Source organism: Lithobates pipiens, unplaced genomic scaffold, assembly GCF_037356315.1.
Source record: "Lithobates pipiens isolate NorthernLeopardFrog02 unplaced genomic scaffold, aLitPip1_a1.2 Scaffold_13, whole genome shotgun sequence".
In the NCBI taxonomy this organism is placed as follows: Eukaryota; Metazoa; Chordata; class Amphibia; order Anura; family Ranidae; genus Lithobates; species Lithobates pipiens.
Window position 1 is genome coordinate 461,898,721 of NW_027507718.1, and position 24,022 is coordinate 461,922,742.

At 41.2% G+C, this 24,022-nt stretch overlaps 1 protein-coding gene across 5 annotated transcripts in view; it reads right to left on the reverse strand.

Moving 5' to 3' along the window:
• Positions 1 to 1,231: 1,231 nt before the first annotated feature.
• The window catches only part of LOC143975439 (uncharacterized), a 65,087-nt gene continuing 42,296 nt past the window's right edge, over positions 1,232 to 24,022 (reverse strand). For 4 of the 5 annotated variants that reach the window (XM_077477837.1, XM_077477836.1, XM_077477835.1 and 1 more), the window contains 4 exons: positions 18,820 to 18,962; positions 14,327 to 14,360; positions 12,783 to 12,908; positions 1,232 to 8,191 (listed from right to left, as the gene is read on the reverse strand). In XM_077477837.1, coding sequence (XP_077333963.1) covers positions 12,832 to 12,908; positions 14,327 to 14,360; positions 18,820 to 18,962 — 254 coding nt within the window. In that variant the 3' untranslated portion in view covers positions 1,232 to 8,191; positions 12,783 to 12,831. The remainder of the gene's footprint in view (positions 8,192 to 12,782; positions 12,909 to 14,326; positions 14,361 to 18,819; positions 18,963 to 24,022) is intronic. The other variant, XM_077477834.1, reaches the window with a different exon arrangement.

Consider the following 24,022-nt stretch of genomic DNA (forward strand, 5'->3'; position numbering starts at 1 on the left):
TGTTCCAGACCAGTCTTGTGTCTCTCACAACTCAGGGAATATAACACATTATCTTTCACAATATAAAAAAAATTGGGCTAACTTTACTGTTGTCTTATTTTTTAATTAAAAAATGTGTATTTTTTCCATAAAAAGTGTGCTTGTAATGCCGCATACACACAAGGTTCTTGTTCAATTTTCTTTGGATTTACTGTCATTTATGTAGTACAAAGGCCTGCCTGATAGCATACAAATTTAAAATGTTTAGGTTTGACCTCATATTATAGGATTTTGGTAAATCTAAAGGAAAATTACATTAGAAAATTGTATAATGTATTGCCAGCCTAAAGCCTGGTACACACTATTAGTTTTTTCCATTCAACCCAGCTCCGTGTTGGAGCTGCTATACTAACTACGCTGAGTAAGTGTGTTCTTACAGGGGGACACCCCCCTCCCCCCCAGAACACTCTGATCAGCGCTCTCTGCTGTTGGCTGAGAGTGCTGATCGGGATTCGGTCGGCTGCTGGTTTTTCAGCATGCACATTCAACATACACATGGGCCAACTGTCGGGGGTTATGTTTTTCAACCAGCCAATGTCTCTCGACATTCTGCCCGTGTGTCTCTGGCTTAAGTCTAGATACAATCTTCAGAGATTGTGAGTGATGATCATCTCTAAGGTGTGTATTGGACACATTTTCAACAAATCATATTACAAGATAAACAGATTTAAAAATAAAATGTATACGTTCTTCCTCCTTAACATTTGGGACATCATTTTTTTGTTGGGGGGGGGGGGGGTTGGGTGTACCTGGTTTTGACAGGTATCCGCTCCCCCACTTCCGGTCAGATCGCCGCAGTGATCTGAGCGGAAGTTTTTCCCTCCTCTTTTCTCCACAGCCCTCTGGGGCATGTCACAGAAAACTGTGGGACCAATCAAATAGCGCAGTGAGCAGATGACTGTGAAGCCACAAGCAGTCACAGTCGGCTGCCCACAGTTAGTATGCCAGCTCCAGGAACTGAAGCCCAGTGAAAACACTGGCCAGGTGAGGAAATCACTAGATCCTGGGGCAGGTGAGTGTCCTATTATTAAAATACAGCAGCTACAGTTTTTGTAGCTGCTGACTTTTAATTTTTGGACTTTAGACTAGACAACAGCTTTAAGCACTAGCATTTCAGCACACAATGTAACGCACATTCATAAAAATATACATTTATTGCTTCAAGTCTTTAAAGAGCAATCACTGAAAAATGTCCACTTATCAAGAAAGTTTTAATACATATTAAAATAGACAAAAGACAATCAAGCACAAATGTAAAAAGCAATACTGAATGGCTGAATGCATAATTATAATATATCTTTGAAATTAATAACTTTTCCTGATAGAGTTATTTTCATTTTCATTGGAATCTTGATATTTTGCTGCAATGCATTGGAGCCAATGGGGAAAGCTAAATTCAGCTTTTTTTTGTCTGTGCAAAAGGATTTAAATTACTTTCAACAAATACAAAATCTTCTTTCAACTATTCTATACATGTTCTTGTATCAAAAATCAATCAATGGCCTTATTATTTTTTTTTAACTCAGAGAGAAAAAAACAGAATGTGAACGGAAGTAAAAAGACAATTGTAAAGTGACAGCATACAAAAAAACTATAAAATGCACACAAAAAAGGCAACAAGTGCAAAGAACATAACTGAAATAAACTAAAATAGCCAAAATTATTTACATATATATATATATATATATATATATATATATATATAAATAGCTTTTTGTTTTAAGAAAATATTGGCTAAACAGCTCAGTGAGCAAAATCATGTATCACTAATCGATACATGCTTCATTTATTGTCATACATGCACCAAAGGATGCCCACTATTGTGACAGGGGAAGTACATGCATGCCATATATGTTCTAAGTCCCCACCATGTGACAGTACTAGCCCATTCCCCAAGTACCAGCACTGTCCAATGGAAGGGAAGTACAGTAAATGACATGGCCCTATACTAAGACCCCTATCACACTGTGCCACCCATAGCGTTGGCGGTAAAACACTGCTATTTTTAGCAGCGTTTTACCGTCGGATTTGCGGCGCATTTCGGCCGCTAGCGGGCCCGCTTTTAACCCCCGCTAGCAGCAGAGAAAGGGTTAAAAACACCCGCAATGCGCTACAACAGCGGCGTTTTGCCAGCGGTATAGCTGCGCCACCCCATTGATTTCAATGGGGAGCAGCGGTGGAGGAGTGGTAAACACACCACTCCCGAGGGCTTTCACACTGGAGACAATGGAGCAGCTGTTTGAGGGCAGATTGCAGGTGCTATTTTTAACGCTATAGCGCCTGCAAAATGCCCTCAGTGTGAAAGGGGTCTTAGTCTTCCTCATTGTTCTAGAAGTGTCATGCAGAGCATCGGGAAGCAAAGAAAGGGGGACTATGTGCTGTTGGGTGGGGGGGGGGGGGCTAAGAAAACTTGTTGCTTTGACCTATATGGGCATACCATAGGTTCACTTTTCTGTGCCAATATAATCTCTAAAAACCACTACTTAATTTTTTTACAATTCTGATTAATATTATTTTTTCAGGTCCATACAAAAAATACTGTTTAGTTTAAGAGAGTTCATTCCAAAAATCTTAGCGACCAATGTGATTGTAGCCATATTAGTGAATTCCGTGCAAATTAGTGCAAATACAAAAAAAGTATCAAGGACATTACTCAATTGGTTTCGAGATCAACTCACAAACTACCGTAATAGAATAACTCTTTTTTTTTTGTGGTGCAATGATGAGGAATCCATGATTGGTAGGATTTGTTCCTTTTGTTATTTTTTGCAGATTACTAGCTAGAAATTAACTAATTAAAGAAGTTGTTTGGTAAATAGGTAAGGGGTCCAAAATAACTCACCAAATCACTACTTATCAGTCACCCAATGACCTGCACCAAAAATAAAGCAAGCCAGAAAAAAAGATCAAAGTTGGATAAATATGGATGGAAAATTATTGTGAACAGCACGAAACAGCAATACTTACTACATTCAAATATTGGGGTAGACATGTGACCTAAAGTTGCACTCCAGGCAGATATAAAAATAATTATTGCAATTAATGCAGTTATTAGTTCATTAAGCATAATTAAAAGGTCTTTTAAATTTCAACTACTCTAAGCACAGGATTTTAATTTGCAATCCCCTGTACAATACCACTCATTCTAAAGGGAAGGGTAGCCCTAGAAGCCAGCCAATTGAATAAGGAGATGGCCTTGTCAGATTTCTGCAGGCTCTTCTTTACAGCCATTGTGCTAACGATAAGACTTAAATAATTTAGAAGAGGTTCGTAAAAAGGCCCAGCCTGCTTTTCAAGTTCAGTATCATGGATGTTCCCTGTAATAAATGTTTCTTTTTGAGCAATTGTAAAATTTACACAAGTAAACACAAAAAAGATATAAAACCCTGCTTATAAACTGGTAAGCTTTTATAAAATAATTAAAAAATGTAACCAAAGTCTTTCTTGTTCTACATGTTAATAACATGGGATCTACAACAACTCCAGGAAGGATAAAGTTTAAGTGGAACTTCAGGCGAATCCAGTGTAAGGCCAAAACGTTTGTTTGTAGTTCTTGAGTTTGTCGTTTTTGAAGGGTTAGGATCATATCAGCTTTTTTTTTAATTTTGTGCCCTGATGCCTTCACTATCTGTCCCAGAGACAAAACAAGTACGATGAGATCTCTTCGAAGTCATGCGATATCCTCTTAAGCCGGGAACATGAGTACCAAAAGACAGCTAGTTCCTTCCAGTACATGTGTGCCGCTGTCTGTTCCACAGAAGCCGGTCTAACCACTGGCTGCTGTCAAACAGTCATGCTGGAAAACCAACAATCGATCAGTGCTTGCACACAATGCCTGCAGTGTTCATCTGTGTATTCTGAAATTCTCCCAGCAGAGACACTGACAGCAATAAAAACCTGATGGGGTTCTAACATTTCTATATTTAGTGTAGTATGGCAAATGATGTTTAAACAACAAGATTGGCTGAACAACATAAATTCCTTGCCAAAAAAATCTGTAATGTGTATATAGCTGTATGCAGTTCTGTTATAGCCGTTTGCAGTTCCACTTTAAACTGCAGTAGAGGGAATAACCATCAGGCTCCGACGAGTTTTATTTTTCCCTTTGATCAATCATACCTTTTAATGTATCAAATATACCTTATAATATATGTACACCTTCTTATGCATTTCTATTGTATTTACATTTGTTCCACAAGCGATTGAAAAATGTTCTAAAAAGTTCTAAAAACACATTGTTGTACCAACCAGAAACCCAAATAACAAGATATGTGTAAAGCCAGCAATATACAGTACATGAGAACCTGCCACCTATTCCAAGGCAGATTATTTATTAATGCAAACATTTGTCTTAATTTGACTCGCCCCCCAATCCACGAGTCCAGCCCCCTAATCTACATGCAGTGCAGCGCCGCATGGATTCCAATCGGCGTGGGGGGGGGGGGGGGGTTGAAGCATGTGATTAGAGCCATAGGCTCTAATATGCTTAAAAAAGGATGTGCTCACCCAGTTGTGTGAGAATAGCGAATTAATATTTGCTATTCTCACACTGATCCACCTCCCAGCCAATCAGGAAGTCACCCGATTGGCTGAAAGGACAGGCGATCCTATTGGACGCCTAGGAGGAGGAGGGAGGAGACGCGCAGTGGAAGCCGCCATGATGCAGAGGAGGAGATGCCTGTAGGAGCGCTGCCCAGCCCAGATGGGGTAAGTGCGGGGCTGGATGAGTGGCCCGCGAGACCCCGGGGGGGGTGTTTGTTTGCCGACCCCCAGAACTAAAAATCCGCCAGCCGCCACTGGGTATTGGTATATGTTTTGATGAAGATGCAGATGAGCAAAGTAGTCCTAGATTTTCTGGCCAATGTTTCCAGTAGAATGTAGGAGCAATGTCTCCATCCACAGCATGGTGCAAGATGAATTTGTACATTGCATCCGGAAAGTATTCACAGCACTTGATTTTTTCCACATTTTGTTATGTTACAGTCTTTTTCCAAAATGGATTAAATTCATTATTTGCAAATTTATTAAAAATAAAAAAACCAAAAAAAAAATCCCATGTACATACTGTAAGTATTCACAGCCTTTGCTCAATACTTTGTTAAAGCACCATTGGCACCAATTACAGCCTTGAGTCTTAATAGTATATTGCTACAAGTTTGGCACACCTATTTTTGGGCAGTTTCTCCTATTCTTCTTTGCAGGACATCTCAAGCTCCATCAGGTTGAATCCAGAGATTGGATTCAAGTCTGGGCTCTGGCTGGGCCACTCAAGGACATTCACAGAGTTGTCCCGTAGCCACTCCTTTGTTATCTTGGCTGTGGGCTTAGGGTCGTAGTCCTGTTGGAAGATGAACCTTCCTCCAGTCTGAGGTCCAGAGCAGGTTTTCATCAAGCATAATTCTGTACATTGCTGAATTAATGTTTCCCTCAATTCTGACTAGTCTTCCAGTTCCTCCCACTGAAAAACATCCCCGCAGCATGATGCTGCCATCGCCATGCTTCATTGTAGGGATGGTATTGGCCAGGTGATGAATGGTGCCTGGTTTCCTCCAGATATGACGCTTGCCATTCAAGCCAAAGAGTTCAATCTTTGTTTTTATCAGACCAGAGAATTTTGTTTCTCATGGTCTGAGAGTCCTTCAGGTCCCTTTTTGGCAAACTCGTGGTGGGCTGTCATGTGCCTTTTAATGAGGAGTGGCTTCCGTATGGCCACTCTACCATTCAGGCCTGATTGGTGGAGTGCTGCAGAGATGGTTGTTCTTCTGGAAGGTTCTCCTCTCTCCACAGAGAAACACTGCACCTGAGTGACCATTGGGTTCTTGGTGACTTCCTTGACTAAGGCCCTTCTTCCCCGATCGCTCAGTTTGGCCATGCAGCCCGCTCTAGGAAGAGTCCTGGTGGTTCCAAAAACCTCTTCCAATTATGGATCATGGTGGCCACTGTGCTCATTGGGACCTGCAGAAAATTTCCTATACCCTTTCCCAGATCTGTGCCGCGATACAGTCCTGTCTCAGAGGTCTACAGACAATTCCTTGGACTTCATGGCTTGGTTTGTGCTCTGACATGCACTGTTAACTGTGGGACCTTATATAGAAAGGTGTGTGCCTTTCTAAATCATGTCCAATCAATTGAATTAACCACAGATGGACTCCAATCACGTTGTAGGAACATCTCAAGGATGATCAGTAGAAACAGGATGCACCTGAGCTCAATTCTGAGTGTCATGGCAAAGGCTGTGAATACTTATGTGCATGGGGTTTTTTTCATTTTATTTTTTTTTTAAATAAATTTGCAAAGATTTCAAACAAGCTTTCAATCAATTTAATGCATTTTGGAATAAGACTGTAACATATCAAAATGTGTAAAAAGTGAAGCGCTGTGAATACTTTCCAGATGCAATGTACATCATACAGTTTCACAGATCACTATAGTACAGGGAGCCCCCGAGTTACGAACCTCCGACTTGCGAACAACTCCTACTTACGAACGGCAGGCGGCGCCGACGGGCACATCAGAAAACAGCAGGAAAACTGCGGAAAAAAATGTTGGAAAACAGTGCAAAACATCAGAAAGCGCCGTTCTGTGCATGCGCATCCGAATTACGAACAAAACCGACTTAAGAACAAACAGGCAGTCCCTAACCGGTTCGTAACTCGGGGACTGCCTTTAATTAGAAGGTGAGCTGCTCTAGTTAATATAAATGATTTATTGCTTTTCAAGACAAGAGTGACATCTGAATGGAGAATAAGAGAATAGCTAGTATTTTTTGACATTTTATTTGACACGCTGGCTAAGCTTCTGAATGACTGATGCTGTTGGAAGCATGTATAAATGATCTACATACCTTGCTAACCATCCATATAACACCCTACACTGCCCCAATGCCTCCTCCGCTGAATAGACCTATAGGACCCCATTCTTGACATTCTCCATAGTATAAATGCAAACAGTGTTTAACTCTGCCATTCACATTAAGAACAGCGAAGGGCTGTAACACCAACTGCACAGTAATATGTTTGAGTGTTTGTTCATTTTTTACAATGTAAAATGTTAAAGCCCAAATGAAGTCACAGAAATTGATATACCGTCAGATAGACATTTTACTCACATCTATTTTTATTGGCTTACCTTTAATTTACAGTTACTAAGTGCTCTTAGTAATAAGCACTCAGTAACACAAGTTGTCTGCCACACCATCTCCCTTCCACTGTACTGTATGTCTGGTTAAAGCGGAATTAAAGTCAATTTAATTTTTTTTTATTAAAAAGAGACAGGTAGGGTTTTTATGGAAGAAAGTACCCTATCTGTCTCTTCTGTTATAATTGCTTTCTCCTGCCTATCAGAGGAAATGTACACTGTGCTGTAATGTTGTGACTCCCATGCACATGTAAGGAAGTAATGTTGTTGTGGCCTGTCCATTCAAGCGACTGAACAGACAGAGCCCAGAAGGAAGACTGGGAGAAGATGGGAGGACCTGGGACCAGCGGGAGCATTGACAACAGAGCACTGGAGGGCATTGTTGGACAGGTATGTACAGTATGTCATAAAATGCTAATATGTGGTGCATACTAGCACATTATGGCATAACCCACCTGGGGCACTTAACAAAAAAAAAACAGAGTTTAATTCCACTTTAAGGAAACTTGTAGTGAAAGGTGCAGCTGTAGACAGGATTTTCACTGAAATAAAAATGTATTTTAAGGCATTTATAAGCATAAATCAGTCACAAATCATGATAAGTGTGAGTTCAGGACTATAAAAAGATAAAACGATGTGAGACTTCAAATGGGCTTTAACCATAAAGTTCCATGATAGCTGTCCCACACATTCTAATACTTGCCAGTAATGTGGGCCTTAGTGTGTCACATAATAAAAGATTTCATGTGTATATTTCTTTGCTGCTTGGTAGCTGTGACAAGGAGGATGTTTGATATGAAGCTTGTGTCCTCTCGTTTTAATTCTGCCATTTAATCGGGTCATAGGGATCTTCAGGAATAATTGTATAAAATATAGCCTACAGGTTTCCTAGAAGATGAGATGAAAAGAGGAGTGGAGAACCTGGAGCTTAAGTCAAGCAGTAAAAATTCTGCTGGTAAATGTATGTAGATTCAGTATATGCACACATCATAACGTCCTTATAGTTGTGGTCTCCCTGTATAAAAGAAGAAAACAAATTATATCAAAGCTTAAGATACAAAAATAATTCTGCTTAAATCTTTTTCAAAGATACAAAAAATTATTAGATGGGCACCTTAACAAACACAACATTCAAGGGTATACAACGTGCTATTGACATAAACGCGCGCACACACACACAGGTTGAACTGGATGGACTTGTGTCTTTTTTCAACCTCACCAACTATGTACCTATATGTAACAAAAATAATTCAATACAAATAAGATTTGTCAGATTGGTGGCCCATTCAGAGCTCAACTGCAATATCAGTGGCAGGTTTCAAGCATTATATAGCCACCAGCTCCCTATTCAGACATGTGATTACAGTGTTGGTTACAGCAGTCTTCTAGCATTGACTTCTTTTTGCAAATCTGAGATGGCAGAGGGCTGCAAACAAATTAAATGCTGGGAAACTCCCCTTTGCCAGATGCTAAAAACGCATGTCTGAATGGGGGGCAGTCAGTTATCATTGGCTGTGGACCCCTGATCAAGGTATGAATGGAGAAGCAAGAATAATGGGGTTTATTTACTAAACCTGGAGCGTGCAAAATCAGTCTCATTTCTGCAGGGAAACCAATCAGCTTTCAACCTCAGCTTGTTCAATTAAAGTGTTTGTTAACCCCAAAAAAAAAAAAATACAGATCCTGGTCCCTTAAAGCAGATTAAACAGTGCTTGAGCTGTAATCTGCACCCCTCTAAATGGTAAAAAAAAACCTCCCTGATCCCTCAACTTCCTGTATCCCCCTGTCTGCTCTGACCACAAAAATCATGGCTGCTGAATCCTGACCACTGTTCCTTCGTCATCCGCAGCTGTCCTCTTCAGGCTGGTCCCGTGACTCTCGGCCGGTTTCTAGGGCTACTGCAGGAGGGGCTGAGCAGCCATGTGATTTCCTTGGCTGACGTCAGAGGGAGATCTTGGCCCCTCCTGCAGAAGCCATCCATTGGAGCAGTATAGTAGCCACAAGTCATGTGACCGGCCTGAAGAAAGCTCTAAACAAGAAAAGACAGGTACAGTATGCTGCACCTTAAGCTTTGGTAATACAACTTGAAAGCTGATTGGTTTCAATGCAAAAGTGAGACTGATTTTGCACTGTTCAGCTTTAGTAAATAAACCCCAGTGTGTCTTTCATGTTATATTGGAGGTCAGAGATTTGCCTGTGCTGCCCTGTAGGAGTACAAAACCTGTCATACTAAATTACAAAGCCTTTGGCAAGTAAAACAGTTCCCAAATGTACATTAGTTCAACTGCGTATTTACCTGCTTGGCCAGAATCAATTATAATTTTTATTAAAAACGCCAAATATAAGCAGAGCAGCTAGTGGTGACCCACTCATTTTCTCAAGATTTCTAGCTTTTGTACTTGGACAGTAGCTGAATGGGGGGCCCCAAAAACTGTTCTCATGCAAGTGCCCCTTTGGTAGCTAATGTATGTTCACCTCTGCTTCCAAGAACATGGCCATATCTTCTCTCCCAGATAAACAAGGCTGAACTTGGTGGCGCTCCCATTCATAATTTTGTTTGTACAGATAACACCCATTCATAAATTAGGTCTTCAGACACAGATTCAGGGAAGGAAAAAACTGGCAACATGCAGGACTTTAGCAGCATTTTTTTTTCTAAAGCATTTTGAGCTCTTGCTTTAGAAAAAAAATGCTGCTAAAGTGTCCCTATTAACTTTTGCTTATTGTTTAGGAAAAATATCATATGACTGTCTTATGTGTAATTTGCTCATCACTGCAAAAGTACACTAATTGGCCATTTTATTAGGTACACCTTGCTAGTACTGGGTTGGACCCCTTTTGCCTTCAGAACTGCTTTAATTCTTTGTGGCATAGATTCAACAAGGTGTTGGACACATTCCTCTGAGATTTTGGTCCATATTGACATGATAGCATCACATCCATGATGAGGATCTCCCCTACCAAGACATCAAAAAGGTGCTCTATTGGAATGAGATCTGGTGACTGTGGAGGCCAATAACTCATTGTCATGTTCAAGAAACCAGTGGTGAGATGATTTTAGCTTTGTGACATTATCCTGCTGGAAGTAGCCATCAGAAGATGGGTACACTGTAGTCATAAAGGGATGGACATGGTCAGCAATACTCAGGTAGGCTGTGGTGTTTAAATGTTGCTCAATTGGTATCAAGGGCCCAAAGTGTGCCACGAAAATATCCACCACACCATTACATCACCACTACCCTGAACCATTTATACAAGGCAGGATGGATCCATGCTTTAATGTTGTTTATGCCAAATTCTGACCCTACCATCTGAATGTTGCAGCTGAAATCGAGACTCATCAGATTAGACCCCATTTTTCCAATATTCTATTGTCCAATTTTGGTGAGCATGTGCAATTGTAGCCTCAGTTTCCTGTTCTTAGCTGACAGAAGTCCAGAAATATTTGGACAGAATAAAGGTGGATAAAGCACCTGGACCTGATGGCATCCACCCACGGATCCTAAAAGAATTGAGCTCTGTAATTTCAAAGCCATTGTATCTAATTTTTAGGGACTCATTAATGACAGGAATAGTACCACTGGATTGGCGCAGGGCCAATGTGGTGCCTATATTTAAAAAGGGAACAAAGTCTTTACCAAGTAACTATAGACCTGTTAGTTTAACCTCCTTAGCGGTAATCCCGAGTCTGGCTCGGGTTGGGAATTTCATTACAATAGCGGTAACCCCGAGCCAGACTCGGGCTTGCACCGCTCGATGCAGGGGAGGACACAGGTAACGTTACTTACCTTGTCCCCTGGATCCAGCGATGTCCCCCGCGCTGTGTGATCGAGCCGTCCTGCGCTCGATTCACAGTGCCGAATGCCGCCGAGCTCCGTTCCCTGCGACGTTACGACGCACGGGAGCGGAGAACGGCAGCAAATTCAAAAATGTAAAAAGACACAAAACACACACAGCACTGTAATCTTACAGATTACAGTGCTGTAGTAAAAAATACACACCCCCTTTGTCCCTAGTGGTTTGTGCAATGCCCTGCATGCACTTTTATATTATAAATACTGTTTTTTACTGCTTGGAATTTGGAGATTGTCCATAGCAACCAAAACATGTCCCTTTTTCATTTTTTTTTGGATTTGATTACATTATTGAATAATTTTTATTATTCTTTATTATATTATAAACTTTATCATACCCGGGATGTCCGCTAGACTCTGGTTTGAAGAGATTTCAGAGCGTTATTCCTAAGAATTACAGGACTACAAAATAAAAGCCAGATTTCCATGCAAAATAATTGTACCGCTTTCAGCACCTTATTCCAGACTGAATCATACCGCCAGGGAGGTTAAGTTCTATAGTTGGGAAGATACTGGAGGGATTAAACAAAGACCACATAGACGAGTTCTTGCAGGAAAAAAATATTTTAAGCAACAGACAGCATGGATTCATGAAAGACAGAAGTTGTCAGACAAACCTGATTTCTTTTTATGAGGTGGTAAGTAAAACCTTGGACAGAGGGGTGGCGGTGGACATGGTATACTTGGATTTTGCTAAATTGTTTAATACAGTTGCACACACGGCTCATGTGTAAGGTAAAGTCTATAGGTTTGGAAATATCAGTTTGTAGATGGATAGAAAACTGGCTAAAAGACAGAATTCAGAGAGTAGTGGTTAATGATTCTTACTCTGAATGGTCTAAGGTTATCAGTGGTGTACCCCAAGGTTCAGGTCTGGGACCCTTACTTTTTAATATCTTTATAAATGATATTGGGTCTGGGATCAAAAGTAAATTTTCCGTCTTTGCAGATAACACCAAGCTATGCAGTGGAATAACGTCCTTACAGGATGTCTCCAATTTACAAGCCGACCTCTGTCTAATTGGGCGACTATGTGGCAGATGAGGTTTAATGTTGAGAAATGTAAAGTTATGCACTTGGGGGCTAAGAATATACATGCATCATACATGCTAGGGGGAGTACAACTGGGGGAATCCATAGTGGAGAAGGATCTTGGGGTTTTGGTAGATCATAAGCTCAATAATAGCATGCAATGCCAAGCTGCGGTTTCCAAAGTGAGCAAAGTCCTTTCTTGTATTAAGAGAGGTATGTACTCCAGAGAGAGAGATATCATTTTGCCCCTGTTCAAATCATTAGTAAGACCTCACCTGGAATATGCAGTTCAGTTTTGGGCACCAGTTCTCAAAAATAATATTGGGGAACTGAAGAAAATGCAGAGAAGGGCAACCAAACTGATAAGAGGCATGGAGCAACTCAGCTATGAGGAAAGATTAGAGGAACGGATTTCATTCATTCTTGATAAGAGGAGATTAAGGGGGGATATGATAAACATGTACAAATATATAAGGGGTCCATATAGTGAATTTGGTGTCAAGTTATTCACTTTACAGTCAACAAAGAGGACAAGGGGGCACTCTTTAAGTCTAGAGGAAAAGAGATTTCATCTCCAAATATGGAAAGGTTTCTTCACAGTAAGAGCTGTGAAAATGTGGAATAAACTCCCTGCAGAGGTGGTCCTGGCCAGCTCAGTGGATTGCTTGAAGAAGGACCTGGATTATTTCCTAAGTGTACATAATATAACTGGTTACTAACATTTATAGGTAAAGTTGATCCGGGGAAAATCCGATTGCCTCTCGGGGGATCAGGAAGGAATTTTTTCCCCTGCTTCAGCAAATTGGATCATGCTCTGCTGGGGTTTTTTGCCTTCCTCTGGATCACCTGTGGGTATAGAATTGGGTATATGGGATTGTATGATATTATTATTATATTTTATTATTATTATTATTTTTTTTTTTAGGTTGAACTGGATGGACTTGTGTCTTTTTTCAACCTGACTAACTATGTAACTATGAGTGGTACCCAATGTGGTGTTCTGCTGCTGAAGCCCATCTGCTTCAAGGTAAGATGTGTTGTGCATTTAGAGATGGTATTCTGCATACTTTGGTTGTAAAGAGTGGTTATTTGAGTTACAATACTGTTTCTATCATCTCAAACCAGTCTGCCCCTTCTGTCTGACCTCTGACATCAATAAGGCATTTTCGTCCACACAACTGCCACTCACTGGATATTTTCTCTTCTTCAGACCATTTTCTGTAAACCCTAGAGATGGTTGTGTGTGAAAATCACAGTAGATCAACTTAAATCCCCTTTCTTACCCGTTCTGATGCTTGGTTTCGAACTTCAGCAAGTTGTCTTTACCATGTCGAGATGCCTAAATGCATTGAGTTGCTGCCGTGTGATTGGTTGATTAGCAATTTGTATTACCAAGCAATTGAACAGGTGTACCTAATAAAGTGGCTGGTGAGTGTACAGAATATATGTATAGTATACATGTATATTTATACTATGCTATATTGTATATATAAATGTGACATTAATGTATAATCTTTTATTCTTTTAAAGTTTATATATTAATACAGTATATTATTGTACTATAAACATTTAACTGGTACATAGTGTGTGCATTGCCTCCTCCAGTATGTTGCTTCATGACGTGAGAGAACTGTAGTCACATGAAATGCCCTATCTCTCCACAACTGGAACAGCGTCTTACATATCCATAAGGGACAGTGGCCGATCACTGTGAACAACTGCAAGAACTGAATCTGTTGTGCTGCATTTCTAATAACCACTTTTAAAAGTAAACTTTTGAGATTCTTTGGCTAGATCATGCTATGTGGATTCAACATCACAGAGAAAAAAAATTATCCAGAGCTACCAAAAACTTTGCGCGTCAGTGTGCAGACATAGCAAACTCCATAATCTTCCTTCCCCTCTACTCAAACCAGGAAGAGTCTGGAAAAGCTGGCACTATTCATTAGTTGTTGTGTTTTATCCTTAGAGGTGAATATAAGTCACCAGCACACCATGAATTCATACCATATAGTGCAGATAGTCATAAATCGATCATAATTAGTGCAGATACAATGTTTTAGGGCCACGCAGGACCCATTAGTTATGGCTTTTAAATGATAAGGATCCATAATGAACTGGTGACATATATTCTCTTCTGTGTTGATTCCAGTTAACCAGCTGTTTGATGCAGCAGCACCCCCATACTCCAGGCTTTTCTCAGAAATTAGTGTGTAGGAGGTATAACTAGTGAAATCTTTATACACATGATGAGAGACACTTACGTTTAATGTTTCTGGGCAATTTCAGGATACGGAACTGCAAAAAAAATAAAAAGGTAATTACGCATACACATATAAATACATTTAAAGGTAGTGGCTTAAAGCGGAGGTCCACCCTAAAGTGGACCTTCCGCTCATCGGAACCCTCCCCCCCCTCCGGCGCCACAATTGGCACCTTTCAGGGGGGGTGCAGATACCTGTACAGTACAGGTATCTGCACCCACTTCCAGGATAGCTCTCTGCGGAAGGGGGCGTAGATAACGCCCCTTTCCGCAAGTGCCCGCCCCTTTCCGCAAGTGCCCCGCTGCCTGCTGGGAAACACACAGATCCCAGAGGCAGCGGGGACCGTCCTTATTGCACAGCGCGACTCGCGCATGCGCAGTAGGGAACCGGGAAATGAAGCTAAAAGGCTCCATTTCCTGATTCCCATACCCAAGATGGCGGCAGCAGCACCCGAGAGACGATCTAGAGATCGGCTTCGGGTGCAGACATCGCGGGCGCGCTGGACAGGTAAGTGTCACTATTTTAAAAGTCAGCAGCTGCAGTATTTGTAGCTGCTGGCTTTTAAAAAAAAAAAACGCGGAGTCCCGGCGGACTCCCGCTTTAATGAAAGGAATCACTTTAGTTAAAGTATATCTAAATCCAAAACTTTTTAGTGACAATGGTCACAAGGAAAATTTTTCCAGGGCTGTCTTTAATATTGATTGGACCTCGGGCAAACATTTTCTTGCCCCTCCCCATGCAATTTCACTCTCCACCCCAACATTCCAAAAAACAAAGCTGGCTAAGCGTTGGGCACAAGTAGCTGTTGGTACACTTTAAAGCAATCAATAAGACGTGCAGGGAGTATTAGAGCTATAGGGAAGCTGGTAGGTGTTAACAAGTAGCAGCCACAAAGCTCTCTCACCAGACCCAGCGATACAGCGGTGATCCATCTGATCAGATGCCGCTCACTCTGGGTTGCACATGGCATCTATGGTAAGCAGGACACCAGGTTCTTATCCTGGCAGCAACTTTGTCCCTCTGCACTCAGGTCACGCTCTGCGGTCTCTGGTCGTCCCTCACATGGCAGTAATTTTTCTCTGCCACAAGCTCTCTCTCAGATGGCATCCCTAGCAAGGTCCTCTCACACACTCTGCCTGGGTAGCCAACTTGTGGAGCAACCTTTGCCTGGGAAAATCTGGTTCCCTTACTGCTGAAAAGCTTGGTGGGGGCTGTAATTCATCCTGCGTTATTTTCAATGGGCATCCTTTTCTTGCCCACTGGTCACACGGCATCCTCTACTCCTGCTTAGTATCATGTGCCCGAGTCAATTTCAATGCTTCAAGTTACTCATTATACTCACATACTCCTAGTTACTCCAAATTACTCACAGTACCCCTAGTTAATTCAGATTACTCACAAAGAGCCCAAGTTATTTGCAATATTCCAAGATACTCCAAAATGTTCCTCTCAATCCACAATTACTCACAATTCTCCAAGTTACGCTAAATTGCTTGCAGCACTCCAGGTCACTCACAGTACTCCAGGTTACTCCAGACAACTCACAGTGCTCTAGTTACCTACAATGCCCCAAGTTACTCAGGATACTCCAAAAATACTTACAGTACTCCATGTTACTCACAATGCCTCAAGTTACTTCCTATTCTCGCAATACGCCAAGTTATTCACAGTACTCCGAGCTATTCCAGATTACTCACAGTACTCCAAGTTACTCACAGTACTGAAAATTACACCTAGTACCCCAAGTTGCTCCAAATTGTTCTTAGTACTTCACATTACTCCCAATACTCCAGATTACTCCCAGTACGCCAAATTAATCCAAATTACTTCCAGTACTTTATATTACTCCAAATTAGTACCAGTACTCCAATTTACTCAGAGTGCTTCAATAATACTCACTATACTCCCCGCTAATTGCAGTGCCTCAGTTTCACCCCTGATTCAGTACTTACAGAGCCCTCACAGTTCCCCAGCTCTCCTGCGGTCGGTCCTATCAATGTGTCCAGCTTCCTCACTTTCAGCATGCCTGCAGCTCCTCCTGCCAGTGTGTCCCACAGATCCTCCTGACAGTATGTCTGACTCCCACACCCTCTCTCACAGTTTCCTGGCCTCTCCACCTTATGCTCCTTTATCAAGTTATCAGTCGATACACAATGAATAAATGTTTTTAAGTGACAAGTAGTTGAAAAGCTGTCCTGACAATTGTGCTCTTCAGGGTCCTTTGGTGACTCTGTCCTTCATTTACCATATACCAGCTCTAGTCATTATTTTCTGACATCCTATAAGCTGGAGCTGAAGTGGCCTCCTTTTTCAAGAATCTGCATTTGCGAAGAGATGCTTAAAAAAGGAGGCCATGCCCCTGAAATGCACTGCATTGTTAACCCACACAGCTTCTCTAGGTGCACAACGTTCCACTGAGCGACTGCTGGTCTCCCTCCCAACATCAGGTGCCTGTCAGTTTTATGGCTTTAGTGCGACCAGCACTCCACTATCCCTGGAGGTGGATTCCTGCATCCAAGGGCTCAAGATTGAGTTTGATGTTCACAATGACACCTTTGGAGCATGTGAGTGCATAAGTGTATGATTTTAACTCAATCAATAAAGAGGTTTATTGTGCCCTATAGGGTATGTGCTTCCCTTTGCTTGCAACGCAATGTGGCCATGGCATGTGTACAGCCCTGAACAGCTCCATGTCCTAGTCTAGGTGGGTGGCCAGCGTTACAGTAAAACTGCACCCTAACAGCCTGCTTTTACTGCCCCTGGCTGTCCAAATCAAAAAATGTATATATTGCAAATTGACATTGCTTAAAATGTGGTAGCTGCTATAGCTTTCTTTTTTCAGGCTATTTTCCCTTTAGTTTCTAAAAATAACCCACATCCTGTCCCTGGGTGGCTGCGCTCAATCTGAAAAAATTATGGCTCTAGGATTAAATCTTTTATCCTGCAATGAATTTGTATCTGGATGATTAACTTCTGGTGTGGAAATAAAGTCACAGACTTCAAAAATGTCTTCCTTTGTTTGTCTCTATCATGTGGGGTATATGGTGATTGCTAGTTTACAGAAAAAAATATGATTTTTTTTTTTTCTTTCAAGTGTTGTCTGAGGACAAATAGAAGGCATATTTATTAAATACCTTCTTCAGCTCTGTGTATATAAAAGAGCATGGGGGGGGGGGCTCATGTCCATAATGGAGATGGTATTGACACAGCCCCAAATGAATCCCAATGGCTCAAAATTGATATGGTCCAGAAATATTTTGACAGAATAAAGGTGAATAAAGCACCTGGAACGGATGGCATACACCCATGGATCCTAAAAGAATTGAGCTCAGTCATTTCAAATCCATTGTTTCTTACTCTGAATGGTCATCAAAAAGGTTATCAGTGGGACCCTTACCTTTTAGGATATTTATAAATGATATAGGGTCTGGGATTAAAAGTACAATTTCCATTGTTTCTTACTCTGAATGGTCATCAAAAAGGTTATTAGTGGGACCCTTACCTTTTAGGATATTTATAAATGATATAGGGTCTGGGATTAAAAGTAAAATTTCAGTGTTTTCAGATGACACCAAGCTATGCATGCTTACAGGATGTCTCCAACTTACAAGCCAACCTCAGTGCACTGTTTAATTGGGAAACTGTGTGGCAAATTAGGTTTAATCTTGATTGATGTAATGGTATGCACTTGGGGGCTAGAAGCACGCGTGCATCATACATACTAGGAGAAGAACAGCTGGGGAAGTCAATGGTGGAGAAGGATCTGGCTGTTCTGATAGATCATAATAAGGAATGCCAAGCTGCAGTTTTGAGAGAGAGAGAGAGAGAGAGAGAGAGAGAGAGAGAGAGAGAGAGAGAGAGAGAGAGAGAGAGAGAGAGAGAGAGAGAGAATAGAGAGAGAGAGAGAGAGAGAGAGAGAGAGAGAAATAGAGAGAGAGAGAGAGAGAGAGAGAGAGAGAATATGCAGTTCAGTTTTGGACACCAGTTCATAAAAAGGATATCAGGGAACTGGAGAAAGTGCAGAGAAGGGCAACCAAACTGATAAGAGGCATAGAGAAGCTCAGCTATGACTATGAGGATAGATTGGAGGAACTGAATTTATTCTCTCTTAACAAGAGGAGATTAAGGTGGTTATATGTATAATATTTTTTTTCTTCTATTGGTTGAACTGAATAGACTTGTATTTTTTTCCAGCCAGACTATGTAACTATGTAAGGTAGTTTACAGGAAGTGATTAGAACACTTAATTTTTGGCAAGATCAATAGGTATTTTCTGTACTTGCCAAAAATGTATGCAGGCACTTTAACTAAGTTGTGATATATTATATTTTTTGTTCTTTCAACTTGTAACATGTAAGCAATGTCCTTTGCATTGTTCAAACGTGCTTTAATGCAGTTTATCCAATAAATTTTTTTTGGAAAGGTGGACGTAAATAATGTAGTTTTCACTGGGATGGGTGTTTTCTAGAGTTTCTATTAACATATCACCATACCTGCAATAGTTTTTCCATTGGGATCCCACTACTGAAAATGCTTTTCTTCCAGTTCTTGGTGGCCTCTTTTCCTCCATATTTTTCAAACTTGGTCACAGTAAACCTTTGGCCATCGCATTCAATGCACATGTCATTCCTAGGATCTACATAATGGAAACAAGACGACACACAGGTAAGAAGGATGCTCTTCCCCCTGCTCTTCCCATGCTCTCCCAGTAGTGATTTGGGGCATCACCACAACATATGTATAAGCGTACCTGTACCATTTATGCATCTTGGGCAGTTAGATGTAATTGTTTTACCCCCAGAATACAGTATAAAGTAGTATAGTGAGCTCTATGGATAATAAATAGTCGAGCCAAACACTGTGAGAAGGATAAGGATACCTTAACCGGTTCCGGACCAGCTGCCGCAGTTAAACTGTGCAAGGTTGGCTTCCCTGGGGGTGGCATTGTACCTGTACTAGGGGGTACATGTGTTCCCTGCGCACCCGTGGTGATCGCATTCGCTTCAGAATCGACCAGTCTTCAGGCCCAGGCCAATGATTTATGGCAAATGGGAGACTTCCCCTGCCTGTAAGTGTAAACAAATGCAGGGAAGTGATGTCATCTCCCTCTCTGGAATTCTTTTCTGTTCCAGAGAGAGGAGAGAGGAGATCTGTTGTACCAACACTACACTACACTGACACAGTACACATAGAAATACTTTTCATCCCCCGATCGCCGCCCAGTTAACCCCTTCACTTCCTGTCACAGTGTCATCAAGTGCAGTTTTCATTTTTTTCTTTGATCACTGTACTGGTGTCATTTGTGACACTAACCAGCATTAGGGTACTTAGTAGTAGGGCCAGATAAGGAGGGGGTCCCTAGACCTAATAAAGATTTAACCCTTTGATCACCCCCTGTCAGTGTGTAGTTAGCCAGGTAGCTAGTTACTGACACCGTCAAGTTTTTCTAGCATCAGGGTAGGTTAGGGTCTGTGTCGCCCCAGGCAGCGTCAGATTAGTGCCAGTAGCGCCCATGCACGCACCATACACCTCCCTTCATAGTATCATATCTGAACGGATCGATATCTTTGATCTGATCAGAACTATGTTAGCGTCCCCAGTAGTTTAGGGTTCCCACAAACACAGCATTAGCAAGATCAGCCCAGATACCTGCTAGCACCGGCGTTTAGCCCCTTTGCCCAGCCCATCCAAGTGCAGTATCAATCAATTACTGTCACTTACAAAACACAATACACATAACTGCAGCTTTCGCAGAGTCAGGCCTGATCCATGCGAACGCTAACTTTTTTTTTTGGTAGCGTTGAAGCAGTTGCTGACAAACAGGTGCTCTTTTTTCTTGTGAGTTTCACTAGTTGTACCAGTAAATTTAGAGGCCACAATGCCCAATCGAAGGTACACTATTGAAGAGGCCTACACGTTTCTGAGTGTAATGGATGTGATTAAGGGAATCATGAAACGTCTATTCCAATGTATATATGTTTTATATGCCTGACATATCAGCTTCAGTTTATCAGCCTTAAGACATATTCAGATATTTTGCAAACTCACCCTTCCCTAGCTTAGGAACTGGACTGACAGTCAACAGTTAACAAAAAGTTTGCACCTGCTTTCGAGAATACATTCAGAATATAACAACATAACACCAATGGATTAAAAGAAGCAAGAAATGCTGAAGAAATGCTGCAAAAACAAAGCTACTTCCTCAAATGAGCACCCAGCTAAAACCAATGTTTTAGAACCATATGTATTTTTATATTTGTGGTTTGTATGCGCCAGTCTTGTTGACGTATCTCTTAATCTTTAATGGAATTGTATAAAAATCTTGAGAAGCGGAAATATTAAACAGAAAGTATTTTACTCTGAACTGGTGTCAGCGTATTACTTCAGAGGGTGCATGCTTTTATATTCAATCTGATCAGGGGTAGATATAATACTATTAGACTTTTGTTCTGATCCAAAACATGAGCATGACAGATGATGGTTTCCTTCCAAACGGATGTTCGTGGGTAGAGCGTTCCATAGCCGTGGTCCCTGGACTGCAAATCTTCATTCTCCCCTTGATTTGTACCGGGATTTGGGGATGCGGAGGAGGTTTTGGTTAGTTGATCGGAGCCACTAAAAAGACAAAGACAGGCCCGTCGAGCCCATAGTGCCCTTCCCGCTGCATTTGCCAATCTGAATTGGGAGCCCACCACTTCTGCAGGGCCCGTAATTCCCCCATTCACTGGCCAACCTGAAATTCAGCTAGAAATAGTTGATTTTACGTGACTTGATTTTTATTCGCTGTTTTTCATAGAAGATCGCTATAGATCTATGGTGGACCAAAGAAATTTGTATGCTAGTCAATTTATCGCAGCTAATCCCCAGTTGGCCCTTGCCAGAGATTGGAAACATATTACATTTTAATGTACTGTTGTACTGTAATGTTACTTTGTTTTATTGTTTACCATCATTTGCTTAGCCGGTACACCATTCAGCTGCAGCATGGGTTTATTTATTCTGACAGCAGCAGCGTATGCTCCCACAATATGTAAAGCGTGACTCCATCGCTGCAGGAGGTAATTTTACCACCACAGTTAAAAAAAGAGCATATATGCCAAAGCACGGGGGCAGGGGTGGAGGGGTAATTTGCTCCTAACATTAGGGGTGGATTTCCCCCATGCTTTGGCATATATTTTTTAAGCACAGATTGCGATAAAAAAATATGTTGCTTTATTGAGTTAATGTTTTATTGTTACCATTGTTTGCTTTTCAGTTACGCCATTCAGCTACAGCACTGATTTATTAATCTTGACAGTAACCACATTTGCTCTCACGATATGTAAATCAGTGGCTCCAGCGCTGTAGGAGGTGATTTCATCACCACACTTAAAAAAAAAAAAAAAAGAAAGAAAGAAAAGGTGCCTTGCTAAAGTATTCGGCCCCCTTGAACTTTTCAACCTTTTGCCACATTTCAGGCTTCAAACATAAAGATATAACATTTTAATTTTTTGTGAAGAATCACCAACAAGTGGGACACAATTGTGAAGTGGAACGAAATCTATTGGATAATTTAAACTTTTTTAGCAAATAAAAAACTGAAAAGTGGTGTGTGCAAAATTATTCGGCCCCTTTACTTTCAATGCAGCAAACTCAATCCAGAAGTTCAGCGAGGATCTCTGAATGATCCAATGTTGTCCTAAATGACTGATGGTGATAAATAGAATCCACCTGTGTGTAATCAAGTCTCTGTATAAATGCACCTGCTCTGTGATAGTCTCAGGGTTCTGTTGAAAGCGCAGAGAGCATCATGAAGACCAAGGAACACACCAGGCAGGTCCGTAATACTGTTGTGGAGAAGTTTAAAGCTGGATTTGGATACAAAAAGATTTCCCAAGCTTTAAACATCCCAAGGAGTGCAAGCGATCATTTTGAAATGGAAGGAGTATTAGACCACTGCAAATCTACCAAGACCTGGCCGTCCCTCTAAACTTTCAGCTCAGACAAGGAGAAGACTGATCAGAGATGCAGCCAAGAGGCCCATGATCACTCTAGATGAACTGCAGAGAACTACAGCTGAGGTGGGAGAGTCTGTCCATAGGACAACAATCAGTCGTACACTGCACAAATCTGGCCTTTATGGAAGAGTGGCAAGAAGAAAGCCATTTCTCAAAGATATCCATAAAAAGTCTAGTCTAAAGTTTGCCACAAGCCACCTGGGAGACACACCAAACATGTGGAAGAAGGTGCTCTGGTCAGATGAAACCAAAATCAAACTTTTTGCCCACAATGCAAAACGATATGTTTGGCGTAAAAGCAACACAGCTCATCACCCTCAACACACCATCCCCACTATCAAACATGGTGGTGGCAGCATCATGGTTTGGGCCTGCTTTTCTTCAGCAGGGACAGGGAAGATGGTTAAAATTGAGGGGAAGATGGATGCAGCCAAATACAGGACCATTCTGGGTGAAAACCTGTTGGAGTCTGCAAAAGACCTGAAACTGGGACGGAGATTTATCTTCCAACAAGACAATGATCCCAAACATACAGCAAAATCTACAAAGGAATGGTTCACAAATAAACGTATCCAGGTGTTAGAATGGCCAAGTCAAAGTCCAGACCTGAATCCAATCGAGAATCTGTGGAAAGAGCTGAAAACTGCTGTTCACAAACGCTCTCCATCCAACCTCACTGAGCTGGAGCTGTTTTGCAAGGAAGAATGGGCAAGAATTTCAGTCTCTTGATGTGCAAAACTGATAGAGACATACCCCAAGTGACTTGCAGCTGTAATCGCAGCAAAAGGTGGCTCTACAAAGTATTAACGCAAGGGGGCCAAATAATTTTGCATGCCCCACTTTTCATTTTTTTATTAGTTAAAAAAAGTTTCAAAAATCCAATAGATTTCGTTCCACTTCACAATTGTGTCCCACTTGTTGGTGATTCTTCACAAAAAATAAAAATGTTATATCTTTATGTTTGAAGCCTGAAATGTGGCAAAAGGTTGAAAAGTCGCAAGGCAATACATTAGAAGTGGGTGGGCAATATATGCCCAACAATATGACCAGCAACGTACTGGTATGTTGCTGGACTTTAAGTGGTTGGTTATACCAGGTATCATTCTTTTCAGCCAGCAGTCGGCTTTCATTTAAAAGCAATCCTAGTGGCTAATTAGCCTCTAGACTACTTTTACAAACAGTGGGAGGAAACGTCCCCCCCCCCTCCCCCGACATCTTTCATGGTTTTCTAGGGCCCTTCTGTCCCACCAGGGAACTCGAGAATGCAGCCGGTGGTCCTGCCAGCTGACAATAGAGAAGATCGGAGATCGAAATGGCTCCAATCATCTCTATGGCCTAAGAAACCGGAAGCAATGAGCACTTCATGAATTAGGTTTCGCCGGATTTAAACAGTGCCATTGGGAAATTGGGAAAGCATTTTATCACACCAATCTTGATGTGGTCAAATGCTTTGAGGGCAGAGGAGAGATCTAGGGTCTAACAGACCTAATTTTTTTCAAAAAAGAGTAACTGTCACTACCTATTGCTATCATAGGGGATATTTACATTCCCTGAGATAATAAAAAATAAAAACAAATTAAAGGAACAGTTTAAAAATAAAATACAAAAGCAAAATAAATAATTTAAAAAAAAAATTTAAAAAATCACCCCTGTCCCCCTGTGCTCATCTTTTTTATTTAATCAAATATTTGGTCAATAA